Here is a 20,621-nt window from a genome sequence, read left to right as displayed (position 1 = left end):
GACATTAATGACCCTACAAACCTGTAATACAGTGGTGGTAGGAATGTTGCAAAAATGCCATTCCCTAAATATTTCAAGAAATGTCTGAGGCCTACAACAGCAAAAAGTTTTGAGTCCTAAAAAAGTCATAAAAACAGAAGGTGGAACCGCCAAACCCCTGGCCCAAAATGACAAAGCTTTTCTTAGGAACTGTTTTCCTTATGGAGAATTCATTTTTTCTTATTACTTTTCAACTTTCATTTGTTTTATAGAAGTTCACATTTTTTGTGACTTTATCACACTGTTAGTTTGTTTTTTATGGGTGCAGCATTTTGAGAATTGTTTGCTAAGGGCCGCTGTGCTCATTGCTGTCATGGGACAGCTGGAAGTGAACGACACGTGACGTCCGCCATTGTGACAGTATAAAGGCCAGTGTGGTGCACTTAGAGGTTGTCCAAGATTGTGGAGACATTTCTAAAAGAATCTTTGTTTCATTTCTAAATGCTGGTTTCTGAATTTGGCTTTGGGAATTTAACTTGGAGTTTTGCTTCACATTCTTGGATGGACGCTCGATCTTGGTCTGCTTGGTTGTGACTCACATTCTGTTTCTTTTCCTGGCCACTTTGTTTCTGACTACCCATTGCTACCCTTGGCAGTAAAGATTTCATTTAAATTTATTTAGACATTTCTTACTTTAAAAAGATAGAGAAATAAATAAATAAATAAACAAATCAAAGGAATGCATAAACGGCTTGGTAATAAAAAACGACAAATACAAAACATTTTCCTAAAAGATCATTAGTCCACAATCTAAAACTACCCAACACTTAATATAAAGCTAAAGAAACAAAAGAGACTTTCGACTCACCTCTCATATTTTTCCTGTCTGCTGTTTGTGAGTTCAGTCCAGCGCTGAGTGCAGGGTTGACTCTGAAGTTCCAAACGGCATTTCTCCCATCATGTAATTAAATTGATTAAATATTATACTCCAGCCAAGAAGATTTGGTTCATGGAAATAAAAAAACTTGTAATTATTCAGTTTCCTTCACTAACCATCATCTCCAATTTTATACGCCATTGCCACTGAACCCCTCACCATCTACTTGTGTATTCAGACATTTTTGAAATTTTAAGATAAAGACTAGGACAAAATCTGTGGGGGGCTGGCACCCTGCCCGGGGTTTGTTTCTTGCCTTGCACCCTGTGCTGGCTGGGATTGGCTCCAGCAGACTCTGTGTTAGGATATAGTGGGTTAGAGACTGACTGACTAGGACAAAATGATCTCTTTGTGAAGATGACATGAGGCTGTACAGTGCATCCGGAAAGTATTCACAGCGCATCACTTTTTCCACATTTTGTTATGTTACAGTCTTATTCCAAAATGGATTAAATTCATTTTTTTCCTCAGAATTCTACACACAACACCCCATAATGACAACGTGAACAAAGTTTACTTGAGGTTTTTGCAAATTTATTAAAAATAAAAAAACTGAGAAATCCCATGTTCATAAGTATTCACAGCCTTTGCTCAATACTTTGTTGATGCACCTTTGGCAGCAATTCCAGCCTCAAGTCTTGTTGAATATGATGCCAAAAGCTTGGCACACCTATCCTTGGCCAGTTTGGCCCATTCCTCTTTGCACCATCTCTCAAGCTCCATCAGGTTGGATGGGAAGCGTCGGTGCACAGCCATTTTAAGATCTCTCCAGAGATGTTCAATCGGATTCAAGTCTGGGCTCTGGCTGGGCCACTCAAGGACATTCACAGAGTTGTCCTGAAGCCACTCCTTTGATATCTTGGTTGTGTGCTTAGGGTCGTTGTCCTGCTGAAAGATGAACCGTCGCCCCAGTCGGAGGTCAAGAGCGCTCTGGAGCAGGTTTTCATTTTGGATGTCTCTGTACATTGCTGCAGTCATCTTTCCCTTTATCCTGACTAGTCTCCCAGTCCCTGCCACTGAAAAACATCCCCACAGCATGATGCTGCCACCACCATGCTTCACTGTAGGGATGGTGTTGACCTGGTGATGAGTAGTGCCTGGTTTCCTCCAAACGTGACGCCTGGCATTCACACCAAAGAGTTCAATCTTTGTCTCATCAGACCAGAGAATTTTCTTTCTCATGTTCTGAGAGTCCTTCAGGTGCCTTTTGGCAAACTCTAGGCGGGCTACCATGTGCCTTTTACTAAGGAGTGGCTTCCGTCTGGCCACTCTACCATACACGCCTGATTGGTGGATTGCTGCAGAGATGGTTGTCCTTCTGGAAGGTTCTCCTCTCTCCACAGAGGACCTCTGGAGCTCTGACAGAGTGACCATCGGGTTCTTGGTCACCTCCCTGACTAAGGCCCTCCTCCCCCGATCGCTCAGTTTAGATGGCTGGCCAGCTCTAGGAAGAGTCCTGGTGGTTTCGAACTTCTTCCACTTACGGATGATGGAGGCCACTGTGCTCATTGGGACCTTCAAAGCAGCAGAAATGTTTCTGTAACCTTCCCCAGATATGTGCCTCGAGACAATCCTGTCTCGGAGGTCTACAGACAATCCTTTGACTTCATGCTTGGTTTGTGCTCTGACATGAACTGTCAACTGTGGAACCTTATATAGACAGGTGTGTGCCTTTCCAAATCATGTCCAGTCAACTGAATTTACCACAGGTGGACTCCAATGAAGCTGCAGAAACATCTCAAGGATGATCAGGGGAAACAGGATGCACCAGAGCTCAATTTTGAGCTTCATGGCAAAGGCTGTAAATACTTATGTACATGTGCTTTCTCAATGTTTTTATTTTTAATAAATTTGCAAAAATCTCAAGTAAACGTTTTTCACGTTGTCATTATGGGGTGTTGTGTGCAGAATTCTGAGGAAAAAAATAAATTTAATCCATTTTGGAATAAGGCTGTAACATAACAAAATGTGGAAAAAGTGATGAAGCGCTGTGAATACTTTCCGGATGCACTGTATATTACTGCTCTATACTCATCACTGCCATGTGGACTAAGTCTATTATTCTCAGGGTTCAAGATTAATTTGAATAAGAGCACACTATTTTCTATAAATAGCCTTCTGTATCAGCTTAAATTTGATCAATTTTCTTTAACTGTCTCACAGCAAGTGACATATTTAGCAGGCATAATTACACAAGGATTTAAGGATCCTTTCAAATTGAACTTGAGCAGCTTCATGTCTTCATCTTGGATTAGCAGGAATAAATCGTATTGTTAAAATGAAATGTCCTTGCAAGATGTTGATGCCTTTTAAGGGCCTTCCCTTTACTAGCAACAACTCAAGTACATCTTCATATCTCAGAGACATTTTTAAATGCTTTTGTTTAGTGAGGTGAACACACATAGTCATTCATAACCCTTCAGACATTCACAGTCTTTTATATTTTTATATTCATTTCAGCAGAACAAAAGGTTGACTGTAACATCATTCCCTCAATGACACTTGTGCCTTTATCAATTTCCATTTTTTATTATTTTAGTTTGGCATTGATGTTGCTATATACATGGTCTTTCTTTTAAAAATCTACATTAAGCAGACCTGCTCTATTTGGAATCAGGAATGTGTTGGCTACCAACAGAATTTACTAAATTATTGAGAAACAGGCAAGGCCTAAAATGTAGCAGGACCCTCCTCTGGTTTGTCAGTGCTTCAGGATTGAGAACTGTGGAAATCCAAATGAAAAGAAAATCAAAAGGCCACTGGAGAATAAGTGGGGCAGTCAGACTGTGCAGATGTTATGGAGTTGGTGGGAGGCCATTCACAGATCAGCCTGCTGTCAAGGTCTACCGCAGAAGGAAGACAAGGAGCTCGGACTGGAGGAGAAGAGCTGGCCACAGGTATTGCTCAATTACCGGCCATCAAAGCTGATTTGAGGATATTCCTTGGTTAACTGACTACTTGTAAAGCTCCGAGGCTTGGATTTTGTTTTCAGCTCTTTTTTCACTATCAGGCACAAGTGCACATCAAGTGAGAGGACAACAGAAAGCGGTGGCCAGTTAAAGCAAGACTTCAGGACCAAGGACAGCAATGGAGGGCACTGCTGGACAAGACACTGTATGATAGATAGATAGATAGATAGATAGATAGATAGATAGATAGATAGATAGATAGATAGATAGATAGATAGATAGATAGATAGATAGATAGAGTGAAAGGTGCTATATATAATAGATAGATAGATAGATAGATAGATAGATAGATAGATAGATAGATAGATAGATAGATAGATAGATAGATAGATAGATAGATAGAGTGAAAGGTGCTATATATATAATAGATAGATAGATAGATAGATAGATAGATAGATAGATAGATAGATAGATAGATAGATAGATAGATAGATAGATAGATAGATAGAGTGAAAGGTGCTATATAATAGATAGATAGATAGATAGATAGATAGATAGATAGATAGATAGATAGATAGATAGATAGATAGAGTGAAAGGTGCTATATAATAGATAGATAGATAGATAGATAGATAGATAGATAGATAGATAGATAGATAGATAGATAGATAGATAGATAGATAGAGTGAAAGGTGCTATATAATAGATAGATAGATAGATAGATAGATAGATAGATAGATAGATAGATAGATAGATAGAGTGAAAGGCACTATAAAAATTGATTGATTGATTGATTGATTGATTGATTGATTGATTGATCTTCACACACATGCCACCAGATTTCCGTCTTTACTTCAGCAGCCACTTTCCAAACTCACAGGTGTCTTATGTCCCACTCCTTTCCGTTCACTGGGTTTCCAATGAGATTGTCAGGTAGATGCTATAGTTGGGTCGGCATGACCTCTATCTAAAATTTTGGGGCACACCACATGGTGTGGGTCTGTGCCTGTTGGTGGAGGTGACAGTTTAATCCAGGGTGACAGTCTCTCATCCCCACTGCCACAAGTGTAAATGAATGCTCACTCTCAGGGGTCGCTGCAGGGCTGAGCTGCCCTAACAGGCCCAGTGCCCAGGTGATCCCCCAGATCATTTCAGAGTTGCTTTTCTCCTGCACTGTGGAGCCTAGAGGAACACTTGACCCCGACTTGAGCTCAGATTTCCCTGTCGAAACAAGTCATTTGCCGAGGTCGGTTTTATGTTGTATTCGGTCCTAATCGCCTCATGGAGGGCAGTGTGGATGGGGCATTTGTTTGGTGGGGCTGCTTCACGTTCCCTGGTGTAAAGCGACGGTGGGCTGCTGCACGAATCTTCACCACGGGCCAGTACTTTGCGATCTGGCGATCCCTTTGGCGGGAAGGGGGGTGGTGGGGGGGGGGGGGGGGGGTGTTTAAGCGGGTCCCAGTCACCTTGAATCGCGCCCGGGGTCGGTGCCCTGCTTTGGTGCCGCACGATCTAGGTGGGCTGAGCTCCCCCCGCTCCCATGGCAACCCGATAGATCCACTCTCTCCTTTGCTTGTTCGCGGTGTCTCGCTAGGACCAGGAGCAGAGGCTCCGTGATGTCAGCGGGCTGCTGCACAGGATCGTTCGCGGGCTCCATGCCTGCCTCTCTCCGTCGTCCGACCGTGATGACCTCTCGTACTCCCACTAATCATGCTCCCTGCATCCCGGTGAGTGAGTGCGGAGGAACGACGCGGCGCTCGCTCGTCGCTCGGGATGTCTAATTAGGCGGCTCTGCGACGCGATCGGGATTCTCTGCTCGGCTGGCTGCGCGCCGCCGTCATGGACAGGCTGCCTCCCTCCATGCGCAAGCGGCTCTACAGCCTACCGCAGCACACGGGACACAAGGCTGCGATCATGGACGAGGAGGAAGACAGCGACAAGGACATTCGCAGGAAGAGCAGCATCAGGATGAAGCCGCTACCTTCACCGGCGGCCTCGGCCGGCGCAGAGAGCAAAGGAGGCGGAGAGGCACTCATCATGGAGACGGACATGGGGCGCCCCGCCAAGAGCAGCTCCAACGGGGACTGTCGCAGGTTCAAGGGGAGCCTGTCGTCCATCGCCAGCCGCCACTTACACGAGTCCAGCGTGCCGGAGGAGAAGAGGCTCATCGCCGAGGGCGACGTGACCCCCAGCGAGGAGAACACCCCGACTGGCCCCCTGGATGGAGGCGCGGAGCCGGGGGCACCGGGAGCGCTCGGCGGCTCACCGGGAGATGCGTTCAGCGACCCCAGCCTAGCGGACGACCAGGCAGGCTTCATGCACAGGCAGTTCGGGGCTATGCTGCAGCCCGGGGTGAACAAGTTCTCCCTGCGGATGTTCGGGAGTCAGAAGGCGGTGGAGCGGGAGCAGGAGCGGGTCAAGTCGGCTGGTTTCTGGATCATCCACCCATACAGCGACTTCAGGTAAAAGCACGTTGGTCCGGGGGTGGGGGGGTCGTATGGGCTTTCGAAACTGTCCTGATTACGAGAGGAGAGGTGTGTCGGGCGGGGGGTTCGGGTTACAGGGTTTACATAACAGCCCCCTTGAAATGCCTCCATGCTGGCAAGAATCCGCGTGATGTTTACTCTCAGATTTACAGACTCGGATTAGCAGACGCGGGCACACGGAGACGCAGCGAGTGGGCAGATGCCGGCAGGTGAGATGCATGGGCATTAGGGAGAGCGGTAACGTGACGGGTGAGACGAGGGACCTTCAGTGGGTACAAAGCCGGGTGTGCGCGTTGGGCCAACTGGGAAGGCGAGAGGCGAGCCTAGCGGGTCCTGGAGAAATCCGAAATGAAACTCGAATCAGCGCCCAGTGTGGAGTGGCATATCGGAGCAGCGGCTTCGACGAACGTCCCGTCTTCTTCATTTACTTAGGAGACTCAGGGGTGGCTTGAATGAGGAGCAGTCCTTGAGATGAAGGCTGAGGTGAACAGGGACTGGCATTCATACAAATCCCGGGCCTATCACTGCCTGAGTGCACTTTGCTTGTTCTCCCCATGGAACCACCGGGCGCTTTTTCTCAAGGCTCTCAAGCATGGGTCCAGTCAGTGGGCGACTTGAAACTGGCCCTGTTGTGAGTGTGTGCTGATGCCATCTTCAGCGCTGGTGCCCAGTTTTGGAAAGCCCCAGGCCCCCGCAAACCTAAATTTGATTTTGTGGATCAGAGGCTCCATCAAATGGATGTTAAAAGTAGGATTGTCATGTGGGTGGACAGCCCCTAAAGTGTTGAAGTATAAGGTCCAATGTTGTGGGCTCAGTGCTCACTCTGCGGGTCACTATGGCGCTCAATGCTGGCACTCGATGATCGCCCCGTACTGCTCCGCCAGTGACGTCTGGGTGGATCAGTGAGTGTGCCCGTCAGTGATGGGCTGGCTCCTGCCTCCCCTGGGTTCAGCACTGACATGCTCGGATGTCTCTGTGCTCCTTATGCCCAGGTGTTCTGTGAGGTGGCAACTGATGCCCGTACCCCTAAATGCCTCGCAGCTCCCGAGATTTGGGTTCAACTCCCTGCCTTTGCCTAAAGTTGTTCACTTCGGGCTGATTGGCATGTTTGTGCCTTGCATCAGGCTCATGGCTCCTTCTTGGTGCCCACTCCTTATCTTCACACCCCCTGTGGAAGAAGCAGATGTGGCTTTCACAGAGATGTCCATCCCAGTAGTCCTCTAATGGTCAGCACTAGCTTCGCTCGTCAAAGTGCCACAGTGTTGATGTGCTGATCTTGCGGTCAGGCAGTTTGTAGGTCAGTGCCATTGTCATACACAGCTGGCAGCTGGGCATCCCACACTCATAGCCATTTGGGGCAGCAGACATAGATGGAGCTAGAGAACAGAGTGGCACACCAGGTAGCCATTTCTGTTGTGTACATGGCCTCACCTGGCCTTGCCAGTCTCGTGTCCGAATTGCTCCATTGGGGTGCCCACTAAGTGCACCCTACAGACTCCTAATAGAGTGGCTGAAGCCTGCTGCGGGCCCAGTGTGCCAGGGAGCAGCCAGCGAGCCTTTTGACATCAACGTGTCTCTTGTAATCTGTGATGAAAATCTTTTCATTGCACGGGATGGCAGCTGTGGGAGAGAACAGTAATCCACAACACAAATGGCTCACTCAGTCGAGCCCAGGCATGGAGCACGGCTGATAGGGTGCCACTGGCTCTCTTCAGGGACACTCCTGATAACAGGCGCTTGCTCCCTCGCTCGCTATCAGGAAGATGGAAATGTGACAGTCCTCTTGCTGTTCTGGATGAGATAAAGATGAGCTCATCCTCCTGGAAAAGGCCCCGGAGACGCAGAGATTAAACGCCGCTTTATCCAAAGGGCCTAGGTGGCACGAGCCTATCTGACCCCCGGCACCAAATCCCTGCGAAGGATAGAGAGGCTTTAAGTGAGTCGCTCCATTTAGCCGTTACATCACCTGGTTTGGAAAGATAATGGCCTACAGGGAAACTGATAATGCCCGCATTAGGGGTCCCATCTGGGAGCAGATGTGCCATTAGTGCTGTCCTGCCCACCCGGCACGTAGCAGACAGACAGGTGACACCCGCTCCTGAGAGCGTGTGGAAACACTCAACTGACAGGCTGAGTCTGATAAAGCGCAGGATCAAAGGAGCCTGCTGTCGAAGCTCTCCTAGTGCCAGTCATGTGCCATGGCACCTTTTCTCAGATGTCCCTCCTTCTCCAGCTCCTCATGCCCTCTTGACGTCTTGTGCCTCGCTCAGCTGGGCTGGAGTGGCACAGGGACCACCTGCTGTAAAGGGTACATTGTATTGGTCAGAAAGAATGCTTGATGGAAGACTTTGGGTTCAAATATCACCTCAGCAGGAGTGGGCATTGCGCAGGTTCTGTGCCACCCACTCACACACACTCACACTAACTTCCTGAAAGGCACTTTATGAAGTAAAGGATGATGGGGGAGTGAGGGTAGCAGTGGCTCCTTTCCAGTCTGCCTACTTGTTCATTTTTTGTGTAGCACCTTCCGTTTGTGACGTCTGCCTATTGACCTACCTTGGTATTCTTTTATGGCACCTTTCACATCCGTCTAGTTTTGTATTTATTGTATGCAATCTTTGATGTCTGCCTCTCTACATATTTATGTATTATATGGCACCTTTCACACCCTGCATAGCCAGCTTTCTTTGTGATCGCGTCAGACAGAGCTGCAGGATGAGCGTTTATCTCACAATTCACCATTTGCGTACTAAATGTCACAATAAGATGGGTCACAAGTGCAGATGCACTGCTAAGTGACATCCTCAGCGTCACACAATGAGTCTGAGGTCCAAGTGGTTCATGGTCCTGGACCACACTGCCTACCTGCCTGCCTGTCTCACGCCCTCTTGTTCCTTCCCACCAGGTTCTACTGGGACCTGACCATGCTGCTCCTTATGGTGGGAAACCTGATCATCATCCCCGTCGGCATTACCTTCTTCAAGGATGAGCACACGCCTCCCTGGATCGTCTTCAACGTGGTGTCCGACACCTTCTTCCTCATCGACCTGGTGCTGAACTTTCGCACTGGCATCGTGGTGGAGGACAACACGGAGATCATCCTGGACCCCCAGCGCATTAAGATGAAGTACCTGCGCAGCTGGTTTGTGGTGGACTTCATCTCCTCCATCCCCGTGGACTACATCTTCCTGATCGTGGAAACGCGCATTGACTCGGACTTTTATAAGACCGCCCGTGCCCTGCGGATCGTGCGCTTCACCAAGATTCTCAGCCTGCTGCGCCTCCTGCGGCTGTCCCGGCTCATCCGCTACATTCACCAGTGGGAAGAGGTAAGCTGGCATGGGGGGGACCTGTGGGTGGTCAAGGGAGGACATGCAATACATGACCAGACTAGGCCCGTCGAGCAGTGGCCTCAAGTGCCATCTGGCTGTCATGGCTGCAGCCCTTCCTCCAGGGTGGACCATAAGGGGTCACCAGTGGCCCCAGAGGATGATGGGAGCCTCCAGAAGGTGGATTGAGAGCTCAGAGCCTGCCTGCCTGCTAACGAGACCTTGGCAGCCTGCCCAGCCTGCTAATTGGCTCACTTTTATTCAATGACAAGGCCACAAAGTATTATGGGAAGCATCTCCCTGTGAAAAATGGAAACTACAAGGTGACTTCAAAGTCGGACTGGGGGGCTGCCAAGCAGATTATCTTTGACATGGGGCCTGAAAGAAGTGATCCCGCACAATGCCACGTGACTCAGCTGTGTGAGCCGAGGTAACCCCAACCTACTGTGCTGAAGCAGGCCACAATGGACCATGGGAACCTGAGGGTTTAGGTGTCTTGTCAGACTTGCTGTACTCAGTGTGCTCTATGGGGGCATCAGGTGGTCTAGTTCTAGTATGCACAACACCAGATCTTGGCCAGAGCTGTCTGATGCTAGTAATCTCCACCATTGGGCGACTGGTCACTTGATATGAAGCGTTGGCCATTTTTGCTGTGTCCTAGTGTCCAGAGTTTAGTCACCTTTGGGCATGGTGTGCTCAGGTGGTGCAGGCTTTGTCCATATGGTGTGTGTTGGCAAGAGCCTGCAAGAGGGGTTTGGAAACAAAAGTGGATGTTGATCAGCATGCAGAATATGAGGAGTCACCTTCCTCAAGTCGATATTTGGCAGATCCTTCAGGCTTTTCTGAAAACTGGCCATGTCTCCTCGTGCCGGTCAATGACCTTGTTATCGTCTTAACTGCTGTCCACAGCATTGACTTGGCGACCTTGAAGCCACTCCAGTGAGACTCAATGTTGGACTAATGGCCTCCCAAGTCCCGCATGTCTTGATGAATTTCCTCCAGGGTTCCCCCTCTACCCTCAGCACTCGCCCAGACTCATGCAAATGAAGCACCTGCCAGAAGGAGGGTGGAAGGTGTTGGGGCAGCAGAGATGAGATCTCAAACTCAGCGCCCACTTAGTTGTCTCCCTGCTGGCAAGACAGAGCCGAGATGTGAGGAGGCTTCTCTGGCTGCCTGACTCTTATCGTCAGGATGCCCTTCTACAGAGAAACAGATGAGAAGATAAATGAAGGGACCAGGAGAGGAGAGAAGGAGAAAATGGGAAATGCCAGGGTGGGAAGCCAAAAGACCCAAATCCAAAACACTGAGCAAACTTAAAGATCCGATTCCATGAACAGATGGACTATAGACACACAAGAAGATCTTTTGTACTGCATGCACAAACTTGGGCATTGAAGTGACTGTGCCACCATCTTAAAAAGGGGTGTGACAATCATACTACATGATGGATTGACTCCTGTCACATGGCACCAACCAGACAGGGTAACTAGGGGCAATGCACTCATCCGTGACCCAAAGCACCATGCAAAACGTCCTGAAAATAACGATAAAGTCATCTAAATACCACAAATGTAATGAGCTGGAGGGCCACAGGGAGAAAAGAAATGGACAGGGAAATGAAGCCGAACACCAAGGAGAAATGTTCAGAGCTGGGAGAGGCAAATACCTCAGGAAATAAAAAAGGAAAGGAGCAGGAATCGGGACGCCTCTCCTCTTGTCAGAGTTTCCTAAGAGACGTCTGTCGTGAAATGGGCAGGGGGGTCGTCCAGGCGCCAATCTTTTCAGCGTGCTCGGGTAGGTGCGATCACTGAGAGCCTTCGGTCCTATGAACAGCACCCGTGACACCACGACCCACCACGGCCCAGGAGCGAATGACACGGGCGAGACATGAGGCCGAGGCTGAAGTGCGGCGCTGGCGAGTCGAGGGGGCGGGGTCACTGCATGCCGTTACAGCGCTGAATCAAAAGTCAGTGACTGAGCCCGGAGATTTCAGGGGAGGTTTGTCTTCTCTTGGCTGCGTTTTAAAGAATGTGCCTGTTGAGACACCACAAAGTGCAGAAAGAGCAAGACCTTGGCACTCGGTCCGATGGCACTCGGTGGCATCACCCGCGTAAAATACAAACAGTGCAAACGTTTTTCAGGAATGATTTCTCAACGCTGATCGAGTTTTTTTATGAAGTTGATTCAATTTGTAAAAAAAAAATAGAGACCGTTCATTTCAAATGTTCAATTTTAAACAAGAGAAAGTAAGGAAGCCGCACGGATTCATTCTTTTTGGACTTCTTTATTCCTCATGCAGCACCATAAAGCAGGAGACCAAGGTCCCCTCCTCCCAGTGCACCCATTATAAAGAAGAACTGACGGCCCTCAGTAAGCCATTACTCTGGCAGTGGCTCTTTCTAGTAATGTTCAGGTGACAAATGTGCTTGACCGGGAAGTCTTCCCACTGTTGCCCTTTTTCATTCTGTGGCTGTTGTTCTTCTTGGCCTCAGTGCGGTGCCAGTGTTCTTAAAAGGGGCCTGCCCTGGTAGACTCCCTTGCCAATTTTCCATATCCTTGGGCGTTGTGATTCCTGTGCCAATCACTTGAATAGCATGTTTGTGGTGACATCATGAGACACAACTTGCAATGCCAACCACAGCACATTTGAAAATGGTGGTGGGCACGGGTCAAAATGAAGACAACAAATGGCAACACAACGATGTGAGTCTTGTAAGGATAAAAAAATCATCAAAGTTGGCTAATTGTTTGTGAAAACTGCAAATCCACACAAACCGTAAGAAGCCATCATTGAGAAGTATGTCAAAGAATGAAAATGAAATCCAATTCTCCATGCGGCACAAGCCTTAAGTGAAGGCACTGATGTGAGCCTCCTGACTGGCGCCCCCTCACCCTGCTTGATGCCACTGGCACAGTCTGCCCCTAACTGTCCTGATGGGGCATGTGCCACTGCTCACTGCTGCCCAGACATCATTCCTGGGGTCCAGCGAGCTGCAGAGGTTTTGCTTGTTAAGCGAAGCACAAAGATGACTAAAATGAACCAAATTCTCCATGTCTGGTGTGCCCAAGGGGTCATGTTCTGTCCCTTTTCGTCAGATAATGCGCCTGGTGCAGCCGAGATGCCAATCTGAACCCACTAAATGCCAGGCGGGCGTGAAGGCAGGTGAGCTGAATGGGGGCCGGGCGGAGATGAACTTGGACCCTCCTGACGTACCAGCAGGCCCTGGGGGGGTTCATTGTTGTGTTTTTTTCAATTCTCTTTCATCAACACCCAAAAGTGACAGAAACCAAAGAGAAATGATGATGATGAGCAGATGAAGAAGCCATGAGGTCAAAACAAAAAGAGAGCAGCAAGTGAAGCCCAACACACAGCAGGAGGACCAGAGACGTTCTTCTCACAAGCGACCAGAAAAGTCCCAGACCTTGACTGCAACACGAACATTCCGGAAATCTCGGGTGTTAAACAGCAAGGGCCTGATGACATCACGCAACTCCATTTGCAGCTGTCAGGTAGTAAGAAAACAAAATGGCAACGTGATAATCGGACCCCATTGGAAAGCGGCCTCCCCCTCGGAGACCCCAGCGTCCAGATGAAAGCGAGGATTGGTGCTGCTGTATATGCGATGGAACGGGCTGAGCAGACTTCAGCTTTCAGAGTGTCGGACATTTGTCACCACAGCAGCTGGAATAAATGGTCCGTGCCACAAAAGAGGATGATCAGGCAGAGTCAAACTTTGCTCATATAGCACCTTGAGACAAGGTAAATAAATGAGGAGGCTAATTGCAGTCCCAGACGAGACAAAGGAGAGATGTGCGGGCAAAGGGCCCTGGGCATGTGCCAGGAGACCCCTCAGCCCATCATGCTTAGCTAAGTGCTCTGCTGTGCCCCCCTAGTTACTTGTCCTCACATCTGTGCCCCTTTCCTCGCAGATCTTCCACATGACGTACGACCTGGCCAGCGCTGTGGTGCGCATCGTGAACCTCATCGGGATGATGCTGCTGCTGTGCCACTGGGATGGCTGCCTGCAGTTCCTGGTCCCCATGCTGCAGGACTTCCCCGAGGACTGCTGGGTTTCACAGAACAAAATGGTGGTGAGTAGTGAGCCAGCACGGGCGGGCGGAGTGAGGATGGTGGAGCCACTAGAGGAGTCGGAAGGAGACGAGAGCAGCTCCCCCTTGGTAAAGAGCCCCTCTTTGTGATGTCTGTGTTCTTCTGATGCCAGGTGGCATACAGTGGGAAGCGCACAGGTGAATGCCATGGGGGCTAAACCGATTTCACACGAATGTGGGAGTGAGCAGCGCTGCGTTGGCAAGTTGGGCAGCAGGTACTGTATGAGTGTGGCGATTTTCAAATAACGGGTGTCTGCTTGTTTCACAGAACGACACGTGGGGCCAGCAGTACTCGTATGCCCTCTTCAAAGCCATGAGTCACATGCTGTGCATCGGCTATGGCCAGCAAGCGCCCATCGGCATGACGGATGTGTGGCTGACCATGCTGAGCATGATTGTGGGTGCCACCTGCTACGCCATGTTCATCGGCCACGCCACAGCTCTCATCCAGTCGCTGGATTCGTCACGACGTCAGTACCAAGAGAAGGTGAGTGCAGGGGGCACAATGGGCACTGGCCAGGGGCCCCAGGAGCAGAGGCGCCCACATTGTTTCTGATTTGCAGTCAAAACAGGGTCCTCAGTGCACACACACACACACACACAGAGTTTTGACTCAACTGGAGCTGTGATAGAAGATTCAAGTGCCACCTGCCAGTACGGAGTTCCAATACTCGACGAGAAACGTGATAAAAGTAGAGACGAGTGTCTCAGCATTAGGAAAGGCGAGGAAAGAGCGAACACGGGAAACGTGGCAGAGCTGCAGGTAAGAAAGCCTCTTAATGTGCTTGTTTGCTTAGATCTCACCCGCCTCGTGTCAATCCTGGCACGTTGCCACTCTCAGGTTTGTTAAAAGGCTTCCTTGGCACAGAGAGGAAGCGGAGGAGTGACCAGTCCCCTCACTGGACATGTGTTGGCATCCCGGGGTCTACTTTTAGCTGATCCATGCCTGTCTTCTGAGTGTTTCCATACTGAAATGTTGCTGGTGCCAAAGCTGCTCCAGTTCCATTATTGTACCTGCTTCTTCTATTTCAAGGTTGCGCAGGCAAATAGCGCCGGGCACAAGGCAACATCTGGTGCTGAGTGGGGTGTCAGAGTGACCAGTTAACCCAACACACACACACACATACACGTCTTTGGGATTTGGGTGAAGAACCAGAGGACAACCAACGCAGAGATATAAAGGACATATGAATGCCATAGACGGTGGCAGCACTGAGGTGCCAGTGTCATGGGGCAGGAAGTAGAACTCAGGTTGTGTTGAAATGACACAACTAAAGAAGTAAATGCCACAGCCTGGCAGTGCCCCTTTCTTTACAGAACTCATTTTCAGGCGATTTCTTATCTACGGCTGAGTGCTTGAAAAGTGCAGATCACACATACGCGCGCGCATGTGCCCACTGGTCTGACCACCCCACGTCCTAATCAGAGGTGACACTTACACACATACTACACCATTCATATTCCCAAAAGAGTTTCTGTCCCACCATTTTGGATTTGCTCGTCCTGCTGAGGCAGAGATGGTGGAGCCTGGACTCTGTTCTCCATCTTCTTCTAAGCACACGTCACCCAGCAGGTCCTATTTGTGCTGTGCCTACTGCAAGGGCCACCAAAGAGTCGTCATGTCAAGAGAGCCCATGAAGGAATGCAGTTCCATCCGGCTGACTCTGCACCACCAGTGCCAGTGTCTCTGTGCCAGTGTAGGGGGACTCAGCAGCGGGATCACCAACTGTCCATGGCCCAAGCGTGATCCTCATTTTCACTTCCGTAAATCTGCGACTTTGGCGGACACAAGTGCACGCTGATGTGCTGGTTGCTACGGTAACCAGGCGGCATCAAACAGCTGACTTGCTTTTAAAGAGAATGAAAGTGACAGCTTGACTCATTTGCTCGTGGATTTTACCTAAAAGGCAAGAAGTGTCTGAAGCGGTGTGTGTGTGTGTGTGTGTGTGTGTGTGTTTGTGTGAATATGAGCCCTCAACTGTGCCCTCTAGAAAGTCCAATCAAGGCAGCTCTGATTGTAAGGCCAAGGCAACAGATGCCAAGGTCAGGGGAAGCTCAGGACTGCTGAGCCAAAGACAGGGGTGGCACTGCTTATAGCTGGTACTACAACTCAGGTTGATGAATTGCTTCCTGGCAATCTGCCTTCCTTGTGGGACCGCTGAAGCTGCCAGATTCATGCCCACACCACGCTGCAAGCCTCCTCTGCTTAACGTGCAAGCCCCTGGTGCCTAATTACTGCAGCCTGGCACGCTGATGCAGATCCTTATTCTGGCATCTTTAAAGTAGAAAGGAAGAAAGCTGTCAGGTTTGTAAGAAAATGAAGTAGGTGCCACGTCCCTGTGGAGCAAAGAAAAGGGCAAAGTGAGAGAGGGATCTGGGCAGAGCAGGCTGATAGGCAGGCTGCCAGCCTGGACTCTTCTGGTGCAGCCATCACGTTGGAGTGCTGGCACTGCCCATCCTTCCCCGATGCAGTACATAACCCCCCCAATCACTCCAGATGTGCTTGTAGTATGCCCCCCTCCTTCATAACTGGTCCCTCTCCAATGCCACCTCAGTGCCCTTGCCAGTCACACAGGCTAATAAGTTGCTGCTTTCCACTGAAGTCTTCCCATCTTTGTCCTTTTCAGTATAAGCAGGTGGAGCAGTACATGTCCTTCCACAAACTGCCCGCTGACATGCGCCAGCGCATTCATGACTACTATGAGCACCGATACCAGGGCAAGATGTTTGATGAGGAGAGCATCCTGGGAGAGCTGAGTGAGCCGCTGCGTGAGGTGAGTCCTCGGATGCTTCTAATGTGTGGGCACTGATAACAAGGGCACCCTGTGGTCAAGTGCTCAGCTCGTGGTATCCGATAGCCCAGAGTCAGAATCATGGTGATACCCACTGGGCATGTGTCCTGCGTGGCTTGCTTCTTTGATGCCCACCTCCAGACCTGTGTAGAGTCCTCTCTTGGCACATCTCCGGCTGGTGTGGGCAGACACCTGAACACCGTTGTTCCCTGTGCTTTTTTCCTGTACAGGAGATCATCAACTTTAATTGCCGTAAGCTTGTGGCATCAATGCCACTATTTGCCAATGCTGACCCCAACTTTGTGACCTCGATGCTGACCAAGCTGCGCTTTGAGGTGTTCCAGCCAGGTGATTATATCATCCGGGAGGGCACCATCGGCAAGAAAATGTACTTCATCCAGCATGGCATTGTGAGCGTGCTCACCAGAGGGAACAAGGAGACCAAGTTGTCAGATGGCTCCTACTTTGGGGGTAAGCGCAGGTGGACGTACTCTTTCCTGTAGTGCCATGCCGGGTGTCCCTGCCCTCATGCCAGACAATCACGCCATGTCTGTTCCATGCAGAGATCTGCCTGCTGACCCGTGGACGGCGGACGGCCAGCGTTCGTGCCGACACCTACTGCCGCCTGTACTCATTGTCTGTGGACAACTTCAACGAGGTCCTGGAGGAGTATCCCATGATGAGGCGGGCTTTCGAGACCGTGGCGCTGGACCGGCTGGACCGAATAGGTAAGGAAGCCATAGCTTGACTCAGGGTCAGAGTGGCATGGCTCTAAGGAGACCCACACAGGTGGCACAGGAAGACGATGGCAGATGGACTTGTGCAGATAGCTGCTATCTCAATGCCAAGAAAGGGTAAGGTGATGAGTCCTGCTTTTGTGCCCTTTGGTGTTATTTCCCAGTTGAATGAAATCATCTCCACTGTGATCATCTGTTGATGCAGCGCCCCATAGTCTCCTCCATTTTGTCATGCACTGTTTAAGGTGGCGTCCAAGGGGATTGGTAATTCAGCCATTTGGTGAAAGGGTCCTCAGGCCTTTGGGGTGTTTTGCTTTTGCTTTGTTGTTTCTTTTCATTTTTGCCTCATGTTTCACGCTGTGGCGCTTCATCATTTGACCTTGGCCCGTTTTAACGAAGCTTCTCCTTCTTGCCCTCTCATGGTTTCTTTCCTTTCCCAGTCCTTGTGGCGGTCTTGTTGGACACACAGGCTGCCTTTGCCCCCGCCATGCGAAGGTACTCCACAGGCTCGAGTGGCTAACCCCAGAATCAGAGCTGGAGGGAGCTTCCAAGCCTGAGATTCTTACAATTACTCCTTAAATTGGCACCAATCAACGAGCGTGCCATGGTCACCAGGCAGCAGCACCTATTGGGACAGTAGAAGTCGAGGAGGATGTGAGAGGCGGCCGACGGCAGGACGCTATCAGCAGGCCAGCGCCAGGGTAACTGGAAAATGCTGGACTTGAAGACAGTGGTGATTTGGAGACGTCTAGGTTTCCACTCTAAATGAACCACATCACCATTTTGCATTCTGTCCTCAGTAACAGGTGCCGCCATTTTGTGTTTGTTGTTGGCAGTAACAACTTCTGAAAGTCACAAAGCGTGACGTCACCGTTTAAGATGGCCGGCACCAGTCTAGTATGGCGACGATGGGAGAGCTCAAATGCCCCCTGAGCCCCCCGCCAAACGACCCGCGAGCAGCAGACTGGACATGGCTGTGGCACATTGAGCTTTTCAGAGCCTTGTTCGGTTTGGGTATGAGTCTACAGCCATGACTGAGCCCGATTGCTGAGTGAAAGAACGTAATCCCAAAGTTCAGGTGACCATCAACTCAGAATGACCAGACGAGAACATCAGAAATGCATCTGACGAGAACAGTCCACTCAGCCCACCAAGATGCGCCAATTCAATCCACCGAATTCCCCCAAAGCTCTAAGACGCTCTGGCGTCAACCAATGGTATCACAAGGGTTTGCCCGGGACCACTTACTTCACGTGGCCACACTGCCCGGCTGTGAATTTGAAGAGTGGCTGGCACCTCCAGCACGCCAAAGGGCCCGGCGAGTCCCACGGGCAGCACTGCTTATTTCTGCTTGAGTCTAATCAGCTGAGCCCAAAATAGCTCACATTGAGGCTGTTGATTGTTTCCTGCTTCCAAATTTGGACCTTGGTTGGCACCAAACATCCTGACACAGGAAGGGCTCTGCCAGTGCATTTATGGCTCATATCAAAAAAATCTGTTGACTCCAAATGAGCGAGGGAAGTCGATGTGCCCAGAAGGGGATGGTGGTCAGGGAGAGGGCCCTGCCGCATTCAGCAGACACAGGCATATCGAGGTGCCAGGCCTTGCCCAACACTCACTGTCACTTCTCTCCAACAGGCAAGAAGAACTCCATCCTTCTGCACAAGGTGCAGCACGACCTCAACTCGGGTGTCTTCAACTACCAAGAAAACGAGATCATCCAGCAAATCGTTCAGCATGACAGAGAAATGGCCCACTGCGCCCATCACCTGCAGAACGCTGCACCACCCAGCTCCAGCTCCACGCCCGTCATCTGGACTCCTCTGATTCAGGCTCCACTTCAGGCTGCTGCCGCCACCACATCAGTGGCCATCGCGCTGACCCATCACCCTCGCTTCCCTGGCGCACTCTTTCGGCCACCAGTCTCAGTGCTGGGCTCTCTCGGCAAGCAGCCACCCACGACGCCCCGGCAGCTCAAGAGGTTTCACTCCTTTGTCCCGTCTGCCCGTCCCTCGCCGTCCAGTACGCCATCCCAGTTCCAGACCCCGGGCCTGGACACCCCAACGCTGGCCTCCTTCCAGGCACATCAGCCCCCAGGGACTTCAGCCTCGGCGAGCCTGAGCCAATTGCACCATGCCTCCATGAACTCACCCCAAGGCCCGAGTGCCGCCTCCATCTTCACCTTCGGCCAGCTCCAGCAGTCTTCATCCGCCTCGTCTTCCTCCAGCGTGGCCCAGTTTCAGCAACATAAGCAGCGCGATTTGAGCAGCCTCTCCCCGGCGGGACCCGGCTTCTTTCAGCAGGACACGTGTGCTTCGCCTACGGCCTCCCTGCTCAGTCAGCTGCAGGCCTCACCCCGGCTGCCCCAAGGCTTTGTGGCGAACGCCAGGACTTCCAGTGGCCTCAATCTCTTCCAGACTCCTCCGTCCGGCACCCCTTCTGGCCTGGGCTCTCCATCCTCGGTGCAGGCACGTGGCTTGGCGGGAGCACCTCTGGGCTCGGCGTCTCAGCTTCATCTGGTGGGCCCCAGTTCTGCCGGGGCCTCCCCCAGCTACTCGCCTCTTGCCCCGAGCCCCTCGGTGCTCAGCAGGACTTTCCAGGCCAGCGGTGTGCCGAGTGAGTCAAGCTCCCACAGTAGTCTGCTCCTCCCACAGACTTGTAGCCACGCAGCGGTGGTGGTGGCCCAGCCGCTGTCCCAAGACATAAGGCTCATGTCCGCCTCCCAGCCCACTCTTCCCCAGGAGCTGACTCGTGGCACCAGTCGGGGGCCCCAGCACTCGTCCCGGGAGTCCGTCTCCAGCTTTGGCGCCTCAGCGAGACCCTGCAGCTCTGTGCCCGGCCGAATGACTCTCCCCAGGCAGATGTCGTCAAGGTCTATACCTCAGACACCAAATGTGGGGACCGCCCTACCCCTGACCTTCCTGCCCCCCAAGAGCTCTGCGGCGTTCCCGGCTGAACTCGAGCCCGTGCGCTCCAAGCTGCCCTCTAACTTGTGATGCCACTGTGTCTTTGTTCAATTCTGCAAGATAACTGTGATGCCTGGGTTGTGCTCTTCATTTGCACCCGTAGCCCCTCACTCTTTTATAGCTGCTTGTGTTGGGGGGTGGGGGGGGGTCTGACTGCCCAAAGAAGCCCAAAGCCTTTCCAGATGCCCGTCTTCCCCCATTGGCCTCCCTGCAGGAATTAAGGAAAGAGGTGGTTGAGCCGTGTTCGCAAACAGGGAGACTTGGCTGGCACCTCAACGACAGCGCCACCTAGAGGGCGGCATCAGCAGTAGGTTCCGCTGGCCAGAGCAATGAGCCGGTGATCTATTCCGTAAGCTAAGACTCATTTTTGTCCATC

At 50.8% G+C, this 20,621-nt stretch overlaps 1 protein-coding gene across 2 annotated transcripts; it reads left to right on the top strand.

The window, feature by feature from the left end:
• Positions 1 to 5,272: 5,272 nt before the first annotated feature.
• Positions 5,273 to 20,512, top strand: hcn4 (hyperpolarization activated cyclic nucleotide-gated potassium channel 4). 2 transcript variants are annotated; one of them, XM_028822968.2, is made up of 8 exons: positions 5,273 to 6,287; positions 9,217 to 9,640; positions 13,571 to 13,732; positions 14,019 to 14,237; positions 16,378 to 16,524; positions 16,773 to 17,013; positions 17,106 to 17,270; positions 18,918 to 20,512. In XM_028822968.2, exons 1-8 carry the CDS (start codon positions 5,665 to 5,667, stop codon positions 20,273 to 20,275), a joined length of 3,339 nt encoding a protein of 1,112 aa, XP_028678801.1. In that variant the 5' UTR covers positions 5,273 to 5,664; the 3' UTR covers positions 20,276 to 20,512. The 2 variants fall into 2 exon arrangements, with proteins under 2 accessions (XP_028678801.1, XP_051776347.1); XM_051920387.1 differs by lacking the exons at positions 13,571 to 13,732; positions 14,019 to 14,237 and having other exon boundaries at positions 5,274 to 6,287.
• Positions 20,513 to 20,621: the final 109 nt, after the last annotated feature.

This window comes from Erpetoichthys calabaricus, chromosome 17 (assembly GCF_900747795.2).
Source record: "Erpetoichthys calabaricus chromosome 17, fErpCal1.3, whole genome shotgun sequence".
Lineage (NCBI taxonomy): Eukaryota > Metazoa > Chordata > Cladistia > Polypteriformes > Polypteridae > Erpetoichthys > Erpetoichthys calabaricus.
This window is presented reverse-complemented; position numbering and strand designations above follow the sequence as displayed.

Bases quoted from the DNA above. Each gene is read 5' to 3' on its own strand.
- hcn4 (XM_028822968.2), top strand. From the start codon at position 5,665: ATGGACAGGCTGCCTCCCTCCATGCGCAAGCGGCTCTACAGCCTACCG. The intron at 16,525-16,772 runs GTGAGTCCTCGG...TTTCCTGTACAG, and splicing joins TGAGTGAGCCGCTGCGTGAG to GAGATCATCAACTTTAATTG. The intron at 17,014-17,105 runs GTAAGCGCAGGT...TGTTCCATGCAG, and splicing joins AGATGGCTCCTACTTTGGGG to AGATCTGCCTGCTGACCCGT.